Source organism: Carlito syrichta, unplaced genomic scaffold (genome assembly GCF_000164805.1).
Source record: "Carlito syrichta isolate Samal-C Ts95f unplaced genomic scaffold, Tarsius_syrichta-2.0.1 Scaffold288347, whole genome shotgun sequence".
NCBI lineage: Eukaryota > Metazoa > Chordata > Mammalia > Primates > Tarsiidae > Carlito > Carlito syrichta.
This window is the reverse complement of record NW_007232443.1, coordinates 830,194-846,183: the sequence shown is the minus strand read 5'-3', so window position 1 is coordinate 846,183 and position 15,990 is coordinate 830,194. Positions and strand designations below refer to the sequence as shown.

The following is a 15,990-nucleotide window of genomic DNA, read 5'->3' as shown; positions in this document are numbered from 1 at the left end:
AGTCTCACTCTGTTGCCCAGGCTGGAATGCAGTGGCACACTCATTGCCACCCCAGCACATCGACCTGCTGGGTGAACTTATTTTTAAAAGAATATCATTAATCTTTAACTTTTTCAAATAGTTCAATTGTCTGAAACTGGCAGTAAATAAACATTGCTTTTTTAAAGCCCTGTTTTACTTTTGCTCTTTGCTTCATGCCTCTTCAGTTATGTTATTACTTAAGAATATACCAACATATATATTTTAAAAATAATGCATATTAATATATTAAATGTTATTCACTTGGATTGTATTGTTTGCCTGAGTTTGTATTTGTAATTGTTATAATTATCTTCTTCCATTGCATAAAAAGATTGAATAGTAATGAGGTATGCTATTCTGTGGAATGCATGGACCTGGACAGTATTAGGGTGAAACTGTTCAGTGGTGGGCCATGGGAGCAGGGTCATGATTCACTTCAAGATGTAGTTTTGGATCTGTCTAATCATATAAACAAATTAGTAATCTGGGCCTTCACATTCTTCATAAGAAAATTTGAAGCAGTTGTGAACAAATGAACATCCGTACCTAGTACCTTATCACATTGTAAGTGTCCCAGATTGGCACATTGAATGTAATTTTTTTCAACTCCCCCTAAAAAAAAAATCGAGCCACTGATAAAAATTTCTTCTGTTGAAAGTATTTTATTCTTTGCCCTTCAGCCCTGTGGATTTCTTTTGGGACAGAGTGGAAGGTTACTTTGTTGGAGTCATATAATAAGATATGTGTCTCCAAGTAACAGCCACCTTGTAAAATAATTTTTTTTTAAGAGAAAAATTTGTTAAAACTACATCCAGCTGGGCACAGTAGCTCATGCCTGTAATCTTAGCACTTTGGGAGGCAGAGGCAAAAGGATTGCCTGAGCCCATGGGTTCGAGGCAACATGGTGAGACCTCATCTCTACAGTAAATCAAAAAAATTAGCTAGGCATGGTGGCGCACATCTGTGGTTCCAGCTACTTGGAAGGCTAAAGTGAAAGGATCACAAAAAAACTGCATCCACTCTCCATTTCAGTGATTTTTTTGTTTTGTTTTGAGTTCGAGTCTCATTGTGTTGCCCAGGCTGGAGTGCGGTGCCACAGTTATGGCTACCACAGCCTTGACCTGCTGGGTTCAGATGATTCTTCTGCCTCAGCCTTCCAACAACTGGAACCACAGGCACACATCACCATGCCCAGCTAATTTTTTTATTGTAGAGACGAGGTCTCGCCAATTTGCCTAGGCTGGTCTCGAACCCCTGGACTCAGGCAATCCACTTGTCTCTGCCTCCCAAAGTGCTGGGATTACAGGTATGAGCCACCACACCTGGCCCGGAGACAAAATGTTTATGATGTGAGTTGCAAATATTTTCTCCTAGGTTCCTTAGATTCCACTTTAGTATGTGTTTTACGTGCAGAAAGTTTTTTTTTGTTTGTTTTTTTTAGTTTAATTTATGAATCCTTTGTATAGTTTTTGGATTTTGAGAGATTAGTTTCCTACTTCATAATCATAGAATTCTCTCTTGTTTCCTCCTAGTACAATATTGTCACTTGAGTATTAATCCACTCGGAATTTATCCCGATATATGATATGAAGAATAAATCAGTACATTAAGATAGTTGCCCAGGCTGCTCCAATGGTAGTGAGTTATGAGAACTTTTTTTTTTTTTTAAGTTGGAGTCTCACTCCATCGCCCAGGCTGGAGTGCAGTGGCATGCTCGTGGCCACCCCAGTGTTGACCTTCTGGACTCAGGTGTTCCTTCCGCGTCAGCCTTCCAAGTAGCTGGAACTATAGGCATGCTCTACCACACCTGGCTAATTTTTTGATTTATTGTTGAGCCGAGGTCTCACCTTGTTGCCCAGACTGGTCTCGAACCCACGGGCTCCCAAAATGCTGGGACTACAGGCTTGTGCCACCGCATTCGACTGAGTTATCAGAACTTATTAACATTAGTATCACTAGAGTTGGTATATAACGTTCACTGCTAAGCTACCCAGTTACTGTTATCCAAAATCATTTGAGAAATTTGTCTTTCCTTTTTTGCTTTTTTGAAATAAAATTTGTATCTAAATGTTGGGCATTCCTTTATTCTTGGATGTTTTCTTTCTTTGATTACAGGTCATTGTTGTCTGGGTAGGAACAAACAACCATGAAAATACAGCAGAAGAGGTAGCAGGTGGGATCGAGGCCATCGTACAACTTATCAACACAAGGCAGCCACAGGCCAAAATCATTGTTTTGGTATGTAGTCTTTGGTGGGTAGTCACTTTGATGTTTTTAGGTCAGCTGAGGAATCTTTTTAGAAGTGTGTTGAATATAGAGAACTTTTAGGTAGAAGAGTTTGTGGGGTTTTTTTCCTTGTTTTTTTTTTTTTTTTGAGTTTCAGTTTCACTGTTTCCCAGGCTGGAGCGCAGCTCATGGCAGCCTCGATCTCCTGGGCTCAGGCAATCTTTCTGCCTCAGCCTCACCAGTAGATGAGACTACAAGCAAGCACCACCATGCTCAGCTAATTTTTTAATTTTTTTGTAGAAACAATGTTTTACTATTTTGCCCAAGCTGGTCTCAAACTCCTGGGCTCAAGCAATCTTCCTACCTCAACCTTCCCAAAATACCGGGATAACAGACATGAGCCACCACACCTGGCCACTTTTCTTTACTATGTTAGGAGCATAGACATCTACTTTATCTGAAAATTTTATTAGATTATTAACATAGAGGTAGCCGGGCTTGGTGGCTCGGTCTGTAATCCCAGCACTTTGGGAGGCCGAGGTGAGTGGATTGCCTGAGCCTGCGGGTTCGAGACCCGCCTGGGCAACTTGGCTAGACCTCATCTCTACAATAAATCAAAATGAGCCGGACGTGGTAGCGCGCACTTGTAGTTCCAGCTACTTGAAAGGCTGAGGTGGAAGGATTGCCGGAGCCCAGCAGGTCGAGGCTGCGGTGGCCGGGAGCGTGCCACTGCACTCCAGTCTGGGTGACAGAGTGAGACTCCGACTCCAAAAAAAAAAAAAGATGAGTTTAGGACACATCTCTGTTTTAGGACACAGATATTATGTGGCTCTGATTTATCAAGAGAGCGTTCATTCCAACCTTCTTTCTCATGATATTTTATGGTGTAGGTTTCATGTGGCTAATATATAGGTATGTGTTTGGACTAGTTTACTCTGATAGCCAAATGGAGAATGGATTGAAGGGAAGACTAGTGAAGGTAGGAATTTCAGTCAGGAGATTTTATGTTAATTCAGGTGAGTGGTGATAAGGTCACAAGGTGTAGCAGTGTGTATAATCAGGATGGAGAAAAGAAAGGGGATTAAAGAAATATATTGGATGCAAAAGCTGAGTGGTTTAATGATAAATAGATAAGCCATGTGGGATGAGAGACTTGGGAATTTTTGAATGACCAGCTGATAAAGAGAAGGAGTGTAGTTTATGAAGTGCTTTTGGACACGTTAAGCTGGGAATGTTTCAGGTACATCTAGTCAGGTAATTATGAAGCTCTAGAGAATGAGAGATCAGAATGAGAAGAGTAGTAGCCAAGGACAGATCCCTGAAGAATACCAACAATTAAGGGATAGGAGAAAGGAGAGGAACCCATGAAGAAACAAAGAAGAAATGGTTTTCATTAAAGCCTATTTATTCCATTGTTTCAGAATTCAAAGGGGTAGAAAGGCCAAATGGAATAGGTATTCCGGGAGTATCTGAAATCAGATACTTCACCATTTTAGTAAAATGGACTAGGCTTGTTTAACTTTTAAAGTTTCTCATTAATGTATCTTCATTAATAAGTAGAGAAAAACAAGTGAATGTGCTCTGTTCTCTGCTCTGCCCCAGGGTTTGTTACCTCGAGGTGAGAAGCCCAACCCTTTGAGGCAAAAGAATGCCAAGGTGAACCAACTTCTCAAGGTTTCCCTGCCGAAGCTTGCCAATGTACAGCTCCTGGATATAGATGGGGGCTTCGTGCACTCGGACGGTGCCATCTCCTGCCACGACATGTTTGATTTTCTGCATCTCACAGGAGGGGGCTACGCAAAGATCTGCAAACCCCTCCATGAACTGATCATGCAGTTGTTGGAGGAAACACCTGAGGAGAAACAAACCACCATTGCCTGACTGGCTCCCATCAGTGTTAATAGCACCCCTGCTTCCTCAGATCAGTTGTATCACTGGCACTACAGAACCCTTCTCTTTCTTAAGGCACTTTGCATTGTAGGATGTTCCTGGATGTTCTTATCTAGTGTTTGAAGGGGAGGAGGGATTTAAACTGGTCCTGTACATAGAAGGTTTGTTTGACACAGGAGAAAATGTAGCCAAGGAAGATTGTTTAAATTCATTTGAAACCAGAGGGGACTTTTTAGTTGTATGTGTGACACATTCATTGGATTATCACTGCTTTTTCTAGGACAACATCAAGCTTAAGTATGGAACAATATGAAGATTCTTTTCTTGGCCTTTCTTTCTATGGATTATGTCATATATAGTAATTATCAGAATCACACCTACTTGGCTTTAAAACAGATTTTTTTTCAACTTTTATGGTTCATACTTCAGTCTTTTGTTTTTATTTTGCTTTATTCATATAAATCCTCAATATTTTCCTAACATGTAGCATCAGATTGAACTTGCTTGTCATTCAAATATGGGAGATGCTGTAGTTACAAGTGAGTTTGTTCCACTTTCTTAATCTTTCTCATGCTTAGCAAGTTTTGCCCCATTTGGGGGACTCTGGAGGGTATTATTTTTATGCTGCTGAATATCATGTCTATAATAGACCCATGCATGCAGCCTTTCCTCCCCTTTCCTACTTTCTCTTTCTCTCTCTCTCTCTCTTTTTTTTTTTTTTTTTTGGTCCTGGTTGACATTACCAGCTTTCAACACGATTTTGACCTAGGAGCTCTTTTGCTGGAAATATAAGTCCCCAGCCAGTTACTCTCATTATATGAATATAGAACTCATTCTTGTGTGGTGTTCTGTGCTATAGAGTCTGTGTCTTACTATCCATATTCAGAGTTCTGGTTTATTTGTTTTTCTCTTAAAACCTGTTGGAGTTTCCTTTTTTTGGAAAGAATCCATTCCATAACACCTGACATTATTTCAAGTTTTATAATATCTTAAGGTAATATTTTATTTTTTTATTGGCTTAGTTTTTAAAATTATATCAGTCCAAAAAATTTGGCCTTTTCCCATGGGGAAACAAGTGAAGCTGCTCTTCAGAATAGATGTTCTACCCTCCCTTCACCATTTTAGTAAAATGGACTAGGTTTGTTTAACTTTTAAAGTTTCTCATTAATGTATCTTCATCTGAGAATTTCTTTCAAGAGAGTGCTTTGTAATAATGTTTGCTTGAGCTATCAAAACTGCCACTTAAAAAAAATAATAGTATAATAGATGACTTATTGTTCAGTATGCCTGTGGAATTTCAACAAACTGGATCTACGAACATATTTTGAACTGGACCAGGTGGGTATTGAAGTAACCCATCAAAGTGTGCTCTGCAGTGATTTTGCTTAATGTTCAGATTCAATAAGTAAGGTGTACGTATGTGTTCTTCTTGCAAGGCACATGGCAGTGCTTTTGTGTGTTGGAGGAGGGGCTGCTGGTTTGTGCTAAGACCCACTGCTGATTGAGAGGGATAGAAGAACTTGGGCTGATTTTTTTCTTGGCGAGCCTCTTTCTGGAAATATTTTTGTTTTTGCTTTTTTCAAATACTTTTTTGAATGTATCATGTCTTCATTAACAGAAAATACACATGGTATTTACTAAACTTGTTTACTATATTAAAATTTCCTTTTTATTTTTTAGTAGCCCAGGTTCTTGAGTTTTTCAAGACAGGTTTGTTCTTAGGTAAGGTATAGTTGTATAGGAAGGAGAATTAAGCCAGAATTGTGTGTGTGGAGAGACAGTTTCCTAGCCAGGTCTTTTTCTGTTTGTCAGAGGGTGGGAGTGTGGTCCAAGTTAACCTACTAGGTTACTCCTACAGCATGCGCTTTTAGCTTCTCTCTTGATGGAGGATCAAATGCTCTTTGCGAGTTGAGATTCAGCTCCTTTGCTTAATGTATTAACCTCAGGTGTTACTACATTTTATATCTACCAGAGCTATTCAAGCAATAGTATTTGAACCACTAGCCTTTTACATAAAATTCTGCCCCATTACTAATGTGCAGATACTGAGTTCAGTTGCATTTCTTGCCAGATTTCTTTGCACTGCTTTAGGCAAAAAGTGTTCATCTATTTTTCTTGATTGATATCCCAGGTTGCTTCAGTGACAGAACTTACTGCTTAGTCTTTGTACTTTTTTTTCAATCTATAAATTTAATGCACTGTCCAAGTGAAATGTCCTAGTTGTCATTGTGATTAAGGAGCCAACTTTCCAGGCAGCTAGCAGAGATATCATTCTGTTCCTCTCCCAGCAAATTGTAATTCCTTCGCCAACACATTCCTGCTACACTAGATGGCAGCCTGTGATGGAACTGTAAAGATGACTGTGACCATATTTCGAATATGGCAAGTTGAAGATGTACTGCCAAGGGTGATCGAGGGCCGGTGGTTTTCCTGTTCACATATTCTAGATTGCCATAGGCAGTGCTCTGCCTACCACCTTGGGTCGATTTGTACTGTTGAGGGCATTGTCTAATGAACCCTTTATCAAAATCTTTAACATAACAAAACAAATCTTGAGTAGCTCATGCCCTGCTCTTAAGTATACTGTCTCATTGTTTTTTCAACTTTTTTTCTTATTTTTTTTAACCTAGTCACTGTTTACAGTTGTATACTAAAGCCTGAAATTTTGTCTGTGCTGTGGTGTATGAGCATTGCCAATTTTATATTTATTGCAGTGAAGAAGAAACTAAAAATATATGAAAACGAGGAGCATGTCCAGGCTCCTAAAGCTGTGTGGGTGCATGTGGGAGAAGTGAGTTGGGGCCTCTTGAAGGGAGTCTTATTGGAGAGGGGTCTCCAGGCTTCTCCTTGGTGTTCCTACTTGGGGTCACTGCTGCTAGCTGACTGGACCTTCCCAGTGGAAGTTTGTGATTCTGCTTTGGCAAAGTTCCATTGACTAGTAGAACTCATTCTGTTTTAGTGTATATTTCAATATAAATGTAAACATTTCGCTCAAACTTGCTGCTGTCTTTGTCTCCTTTATCATAGTTTGGATTTCAATGTAAAAAAGAAGGGATAGTTTTTTCCCCACATTATCATAAGGAAATTAGATACTTAGGTCATCCTACTGCTTTTCAGCAGAACCGAATGTACCAAACTTCCTCTTGTCACTTATCTTGGGCACATAGGATGGTAGGGTGGGATGAGTAAGTGTAAGGAATCCCAAGTAGATAAATGGGAAAATTAGCAAATGAAACTTTTCAGATTGGTCAAGAATATCTAGCAGTTAAAAACAACTCTTCGATGTAAACTGAACTTTTGACCCTTCTTAATTTCAATCTTTAGAATTTCATTTGGGATGTACCAGTTTCCATGTTTCTCCATTCCTCACACTAAATTCCCCATCTCTTTCTAGTATTGTCCCAGCTTCAACTGGAGTGCTTCAAATGAATTGCACCTCTGTATAATATTTACCGTCTGTTAACCTCCTAGGCACTTTATGTAGGTGCATTCCTATTTTCCTGTTGGCTGAGAGGCCCAAGAAGTATTGTATCTTGTCAAGATCAACCATGTAATTTAAATGGTTGAGCTGGGATTTGAACTCAGATTTACCTGACGTCAAATTCCTTGCCTTTGCCACTACTCATTCAACCTGGAGCATGATTTTGGTTCTAGATTTTGACTTACTGAGTTCATGACAGATACATTCCTTTCAGTTGAAGGTCCTAGGAACGAAGTGACAGGCTTCCCTCCTGGACCACGATAACGACTTCCTTCAGCCTTTCTTTAGTCACTGTATTCCTTTTCAATTCTATTCTTCACATGATCACAAGAATTATTCGATTATTTAAAGTACATTGTCAGGCTGGGCACAGTGACTCATGCCTATAATTCCAGCACCTTGGGAGGCCGAGGTGAGAGGATTGCCTGAGCCCATGGGTTCAAGACCAGCTGGGCAACTTGGCGAGACCTCATCTCTACAGTAAATCAAAAAATTAGCCAGGTGTGGTGGTACACGCCTTTAGTCCCAGCTACTTGGAAGACTGAGGCAGAAGGATCGCCTGAGCCCAGGAGGTCGAGGCTGCGGTGGCCATGAGCACACCACTACGCTCCAGCCTGGGTGACAGTGAGACTCCAACTCAAGAAAAAAAGCCAAGTACATTGTCTGGCCATGTTGCCTCCTACCTTAAAACCAGCAGTAGAATTAAAATGCGTTGTTCATGGGGCAAGAATGTTTGGTGGAATACCCTAAGGACTTCAAATACTGGTTAGCTACTCTATTAACATATCGGTAAGCTTAGATTCACAGGAAGACACCACTTGAGTAAGTGAATTTAAAATCTGAAGGAAACGTGAATGTGTATCAATATATAGGAGTGCTGAAAATGTACACATTTTAGGTATGACATTTGTTCAAAAGATGGTGTTAATCAAATGAATGCTAGTGTCACCATGCGACAGGCAGGACAGTCAAAGAAAATGGTGGAAGCACAGTTGAGTGCACATCATACTACACATTTCTACCAAAAGTCAATTCAACTTTGAAAAGTAATACGTAGATAACATCTCTAAAAGTATGTATACTTTTTTTGGCACCCCCATATATGGCAGAAAAACAACTAAAGTAGACAGGAGTTGCCAGCGTCCATGTGGGAGGCCATGACTGCCGATGGAAATGTCAGAGGAGGGTGTCAGACCTTCAGAGAGCACAACTGCCTCTCTTGGTGTCCACTTACATAAGACTGGGACGGCTTTGCAGGTGGGATAGTCTGGATGTGTACTGTGGATTACCTTGTTTGAACTGGGTGAATGCCATCAGTCTAGCATAATACAGAGTGCCTACAGAGAGCAGGACTTGAACCTTGAGCATGGACTTTGTTATCACCCTCACCTTCAAGCACGCTTTTGTTTAGAGCTATGAGACTAGAACAAGGGCCGGTTACTCAGTTGGCCCAGCAGGACCTATCCTGATGACTACCACTGCCAACCACCAGGCCAGCAGTCATCACAGTGAATTCATAAGCCAGTATAACGTTCCTTGGCAGCCAAAAGTTTGTATGTTTTTTGAATTACTCACTTTATCACTCACTCCTCACCACAGTGATACTACTGGATTAAAATGGTTTTCCCCTATAGGAGGAAATACATTTGAAGATACTGAATGGAAGTATTTGTTTTTCTAATTGCCCTTCCCCCATATCTCACCACACCAAGTTCCTCTCCACCCACACCTCTAGAGGCCTTCTCTCTGTCAGCTGTTTGCAGGTCACATAGCAGCAGGGAAAGCAACCTGGGCCCAAGGCTATGCTTGACTATCCGAATTACCCCATGTGAACCTCTTCACTGGCCAAGACAAGAGAGTGATGTGAAAGAAAGAAAAATCTCCCTCACTAGCCTGTGTATTTGGGGGGGAAAAAGACAAACCAACAGAAGAACTTATCTCTATATTTCACCAGCCTTGGCTGGAACGAAATCCTAACCCAGCCACACATTTTTTTTTTTTTGAGTTGGAATCTCACTCTGTCGCCCAGGCTGGAGTGCAGTGGCATGCTCATAGCCACTGCAGTCTTGACCTGTTGGGCTCAGGCAATCCTTCTGCCTCAGCCTTCCAAATAACTGGAACTACAGGCACGCGCTACCACGCCCGGATTATTTTTTGTTTTATTGTAGAGATGAGATCTCACTAAGTTGTCCTAGCTGGTCTCAAACCCCTGAGCTCAGGGAATCCTCTTGCCTTGGCCTCCCAAAGTGCTGGGATTACAGGCTTGAGCCACTGTGCCCAGCTTATTTTTGAGTTGGAGTCTCACTCTGTCGAGGCTGTAGTGTAGTGGCATACTCACAGCCACTGCAGTATTGACCTGCTGGGGCCCAGGTGATGGTTCCACCTCAGCCTTCCAAGTAGCTGGAACTACAGACGTGCCACCATGCCCAGCTAATTGTTTTGATTTTATTGTAGAGGAGAGGTCTCGCCAAGTTGCCTAGGCTGGTCTCGAACCCCTGGACCCAGGCAATCCTCTCACCTCTGCCTCCCAACATGCTGGGATTACAGGCATGAGCCACCATACTGGCTCACATGTTTACATAGCAACAAAACAAAGAGCTTAACATGTTTTACTAAAAACACAGTCTTTGACTCTTGACTGATTTTATTCTATGCCTCTTGCCATTTGCTTATTTGCTAGCTGATTCAAGTTTAATTCATTTATATCTGGTTTAATTCATATATGTATACCCACGCACACACATTTTACACACTGATCAAGCTTTGGCAGCACACTTGTAATGAATTTATAATACAACAGTGTACTGTAGCATGCTTGTTGGCAACCACTGACTAACAAGATCAAGTCCAAGCTATTAAATGTAACCCAAAACCCCATGACCTGGCCCCTCTAAGTCGTATCCTCCCACCCTTTGAACTTCTATGCCAATAGCATTGACCTTGAGTCTGCCTTTATCCCTCGTTGGGACCTCTTGTCTGGAATATGCTACTGCCCCTTTGCTGTGCTGGCTCCTACTCATCTTTTAGGAACTCAGGGACACCTCCTGGAGTGTTCTGAGTTCTATTTCCAGCTCTGATCTGTTAGGTCTCACCTCTGAGTTCCCATAATATCTGGTGTAAATCTTGTATCATTGCATTTATCACTGTATATTAGATGCATACCTGTCTGTCTATACTACTGATTATGAATTCCTTAAGAACAGAATTTGTGTTTGTGTGTTGTTTTAGTTGAGGTCTTACTCTGTTGCCCAGGTTGGAGTGCAGTGGTACAGTCACAGCTCACTGCATCCTCAACCTTCTGGACTCAGGAAATCCTCCTGCCTCAGTCTCCCGACGTGGCCGGGACTACAGGCACGTGCCACCACATCCAGCTTATTATTTTTTTAAATTTTTGTAGAGATGAGGTTTCACTATGTTCCCCAGGCTGGTCTCGAACTTCTAGGCTCAAGCAATCCTCCCACCTCACCCTCCCAAAGTGCTGGAATTACAGGCATGAATCACTGCACCCAGTTAACTTTTACCCGGCTGAGGATGTTTTAAGTAGATTTGTGTTGCCAACATCTAGCTTAGTGACAAGTACAAACTAGGCACTGGGTAAATGAGAGTGATCAGTTCAAGGTCATCTACCCAGTAACTGTCAGAATTGAAACTGGAGCACAAGTTTTTTGACTTCATTTCCTATCTTTTTTTTTTTTTTGGAGTCTCATTCTGTTGCCCAGGCTGGAGTGCAGTGGCACGCTCACAACTACTCAACCTGCTGGGCTCAGGCGATCCTTCTGCCTCAGTCTTCCAAGAAGCTGGAGCTACAGACCTGCACCCCATGCCTGGCTAATTTTTTGATCTATTGTAGAGACAAGATCTTGCCAAGTTGCCGAGGCTGGTCTGGAACCCATGGGCTCAGGCAGTCCTCTTGCCTCTGCCTCCCAAAGTGCTGAGATTATAGGTGTGAGCCACCGCACCCAACAATTACTAGCTTTTTTAATGGCACCATGCTGTTTCTTATGAGAAACCACAGAGCTGGGTGCAGTGATTCAAGCCTATAATCCCAGCACTTTGGGAGGCAGAGGGGAAAGGGTTGCCTGAGCCCAGGGGTTGGAGACCAGCCTGGGCAACTTGGCAAGACCACGCCTCTACAATAAATAGATTAGCCAGGCATGGTGGCAGTCACCTCTGGTTCCAGCTACTTAGAAGGCTGAAGCAGAAGGATCATCTGAGCCCAGTGGGCCAAGGCTACAAAAATTATCTTTGTAAGCTGGGTGCGGTGGCTCATGCCTGTAATCGTAGCACTTTGGGAGGCTGAGGTGAGAGGCTGAGGTGAGAGGATTGCCTAAGCCCAAGGGTCCGAGACCAGCCTGGGCAACATGGCAAGACCTCATCTCTACAATAAAATAAATTTTTTTTAAAAAAAGGAAGTGAAGGTTGAAGAAAAAGCTAGACTAGTTCAGAAGAAAAAAGATGTTATAAATGGAGAAAATCACCTCTGTGAAGGCTCTGAGGACCAATGAAATAATAAGGTGTGGGATGTGGCCTGTGTCTGAGCTAGTGGGTAAAGAGAGAAGACCCTTTCTGTTATTGAGAACGACTTGAAATAAAGACTAGGCAGCCACACACGATCTTTAGATACAGCGAGACATGGGTAAAATTTCTTGAGTTGCATCTGCAGATTTCTTAGCCGGAGACCCAAGCTTTCTTGAAATTGGAGGATGGCTGGCTCATTTTTATCAGTGATCTTTGGAAGCACAGATTTGAGTTGATGAATTATTTATCTGCTTGTTTTCTGCAACCTGATGACCAGCCTTGTTTCCTGGAAAGCTTCAATGTTGGTTTCATCACATGGCCAGAGGGAACCAGACACAGGGCCTGAATGTATTGCGGATGTTTCCATGTGTGAATGTGAAAGCCCAGTTTTAGGAAGTGGAAAGTGACTGATCTCTCTCTGGCAGAAAGTACTGTTCACTTGGTCAAAGCTGCGCTCCCTGTCTTCCTTGCTGTTCTTTAGACAGTGGTTTAGGATGATGAATGCAGCAGGTCACTGTGCGTACTTGAGAGGACAATGGAGATGAAACAAGGCTCCTGAAGTTTAATTTACCCGAGGTACACAATGCAGGGACTTAACTCTAGAACTTTCTGACATCAAAGTCCTTGTTTTTTCCATAATACCACGAAGCCATGTGATAGGCTTAAGACCTTATCCCCAGAATGGCAGATCAAATCTTGTATGGTTAACTGATTCCTAATCTGATGCGCATCCAGTTTTCACAGTCCTTGAAGAAGAGACAGCCACACACCGAGGCAGCTCTGGGAGAGAACAGAACCTATATGATGAAAAGAAGTGCTGAGCTCTTGCTGCTGGGGCTGCTGCTGTGTGGGACAATTCTTTCAAGCACCCAATAGGCACACTGAGCCCTTTTTACAGTCACAGTGAAAACAGGGAACTTCAAGCCCATTTCCTTCAGCGAGGGTTGATTTTGCAACTTTTTTTCCCTAGGTTAAAGTTATACCATAACTTGATTCTGAAGTCTTTATTTTTTGAGTTGGAGTCTCACTCGCCCAGGCTGGAGTGCTGTGGCACGCTCACAGCCAACCCAGTCTCGACCTGCTGGGTTCAGGTGATTCACTTCAGTCTTCCATGTAGCTGGAACTACAGGCATGTGCCACCACGCCCGGCTAATTTTTTTGATTTATTGTAGAAATGAGGTCTTGCCATGTTGCATAAGCTGGTCTCAAACCTATGGGCTCAGGCAAGGCTCTTGCTTCTACCTGCCAAAGTGCTGGGATTACAGACTTGAGCCACCAAAGCCCAGCCAGAAATCTCTTGGTTTTGCCACCCATCCAAAGGCACAGCCATTTCCTACCTCCCAGGTTCCTCTGTTACTTGATGAGATTCAGCTAATTCATTTCCTGGGATTCTCACAGAATCCTTCTCCTAGTGCAGTACTTCAGATCAATTTAACAATACCTGTGAGCCAGCTGAAGCTTCCTCCCTGTCCTCTCGCCCCAACCTTTACAAATCCCCTGGGACTTAAAATGGAGCTGAACCCATGGGTCTAGCAACTTTGTCACCTGCTTGGTGAATAGTCCCATTTCTTTGGTTCATTCAGCACTCAGGCTCAGGATGGCCCACAGGGAAAAAGAAGTCATCTGAGCCTTGTGACCTCACCCCGACCCCTTGAGGGCCAGGGTTGAGGTTGAGCTTTTTTGTGTATTATGGCAGAGAATGCTGGACCTGGACAGAAGGCCAAGGACACTTCCCTGAGGCCCTGACATCTCCCCTTTGCACTCACAAGTCTCGCTTTGAAACCTAGCATTGCCCTTTCATGCTGACTGCTGCAGCCAACAAAAAGGCATTCTCTCTGGGTTGCCAGACCTCAGAAAGGACCTATTCATAACTGGGTTGTGCTGTTCCCTCCCTGTGGGGTGAGGCAGAGGGGCTGAGGAAAGTTCTGCATACCTGGGAACAGCAAGGAGATAGGGGGTTGCTGGCCTCCCACTCTGTCTTAACATCCAGGGTGTTGAGGATGCAAAGGTTAAGTCTTTGAGACCTTGCAAAAGATCCCTTTGGGGTTTGCTTGAATAGATTTCTCCCAAGATATTACTGGGAGGAAGGGAGCAACCAGGAATATTGATAGTTCACAGTTGTTTGGCCCCAAAGCAGTGGTTCTCAATCTTCTTTGTGCAGAGCAAGCTCCTGGAGTGCAGATTTCTGGGCTTCCCCTCCAGAGACTGTAATTCAATAAGTGTGAAATAGGGCCCTGTGCATTTTAAACAGGCCTAGGGTCACATTTTGCCCCATAGTTTAAGAGTCCAATTTGGAGCCAGAATGGTGGCACACCACCTGTAATCCCAGCTACTGTGGAGGCTGAGGCAGGAGGATCACTTGAGTTCATGAGTTTGAAGCCAGCCTGGGCAATATATAGAGCCCCCTCCCACTTAAAAAAAAATTTAACCGGGCTCGGTGGCTCAGCCTGTAATCCTGCGCCTTGGGAGGCTGAGGTGAGTGGATTGCCTGAGCCCGCGGGTTCGAGACCCGCCTGGGCAGCGAGACCTCATCTCTACAATAAATCAAAAAATCAGCCGGGCCTGGTAGCGCATGCCTGTAATTCCGGCTACTTGGAAGACTGAGGCGGAAGGTTCAGCAGGTTGAGGCTGTGGTGGCCGGGAGCGGCCACTGCACTCCAGTCTGGGCGACAGAGTGAGACTTCAACTCAAAAATAAATAAATAAATAAAGCATAACAGGTATGAGCCACTGCACCCAGACAACAGGGGGTGTCTTTATTATGAGCTTCCATGCAGCCAGACGCCTAGTTAGGAGAATCAATGTAGGATTTCCATTGACCATCTGGATTTGACCTTCTCTCTCATGGTGTCCCCACTTATCTTGCCAGTAAATCACTTGAATCACTAACAGACACTCTTACACTGAGCTCAAGCTCTTTCACTTATAGCCTGATGGAATTTAAATATTCTTCCATTTGCCAGGAACTTTCCTGAGTGCTGTGAGAACCAGAATCTCTTCTACAGGATGGTTGGTGCTGTGGTTACACTGAATTAACTCAGGTTGGGGGCTGGCGGGGAGAAGCATTCCAAGCTGCCCAGGCAGGTCTCGAACCCGCAGGCTCAGGCAATCCACTCACCTCAGCCTCCCAAAGGCGCGGGATTACAGGCTGAGTCACCGAGCCCGGCTCCTGTTATGCTTTAAATCGCCTGTAATCCAAAGATAACCATTGCTAAGTTTTTAATACTCCCCCCACATTTTCCTATACATATCTATATGTATTTGGTATATACACTGTTTATTTAGTGTCATATCCTGAATTCTCTGCTTACATGACCTTTAAAGTTTTAAGCATCATTTTTTATGGCTTCATGATAGTACATTTCACCACTCCCTCATTCTGGACATTCAAGTTGTTTCCTTTATGCTTTATATTATAAATATATAAATAAACGATAAGCATATCTGCCTACACATTTTTATCTGTGTTTCTCATTCCTTGGGCTAGAGTCATAGGAATGGAATTAATGGACCAAAGGATATAAATCTCCTTAAGCGTCTTGAAACACAGTGTCAAAATATTCTGTAGAAAAGTTTTCCCAATTTACACTGAAGGTCAGTCACTTTCAGTGAATTTTCTAATTGTCTCTGCAGAGGAGAGAAGGAAAAGCCCAGCAAGCTTGGAAGGCGTCCCTGCAGCTGTGTGGGCCCCTCCAGTGGGCAGTTAGGGGCATGATGGTTTCTCTACAGTTCTGCCTCATTTTCCCCACCCGCCGGCAGGGCCACCGTACTCTTCCCCTATTCTATGAGTTCTTCACTTTTTAAGATCCCAAGAGGAGGAGGAAAAAAAATTGACCAGGTTGGAGGATGTGAGTG

At 43.0% G+C, this 15,990-nt stretch overlaps 1 protein-coding gene across 2 annotated transcripts in view; it reads left to right on the top strand.

Annotated features, from left to right (window-relative positions):
- PAFAH1B2 (platelet activating factor acetylhydrolase 1b catalytic subunit 2) overlaps positions 1–7,133 on the top strand; it is a 20,057-nt gene extending 12,924 nt beyond the window's left edge. For both annotated transcript variants that reach the window (XM_008053655.2, XM_008053656.1), the window contains 2 exons: positions 2,137–2,259; positions 3,850–7,133. In XM_008053655.2, the coding sequence (XP_008051846.1) occupies positions 2,137–2,259; positions 3,850–4,128 (402 nt within the window). In that variant the 3' untranslated portion in view covers positions 4,129–7,133. The remainder of the gene's footprint in view (positions 1–2,136; positions 2,260–3,849) is intronic.
- Positions 7,134–15,990: the final 8,857 nt, after the last annotated feature.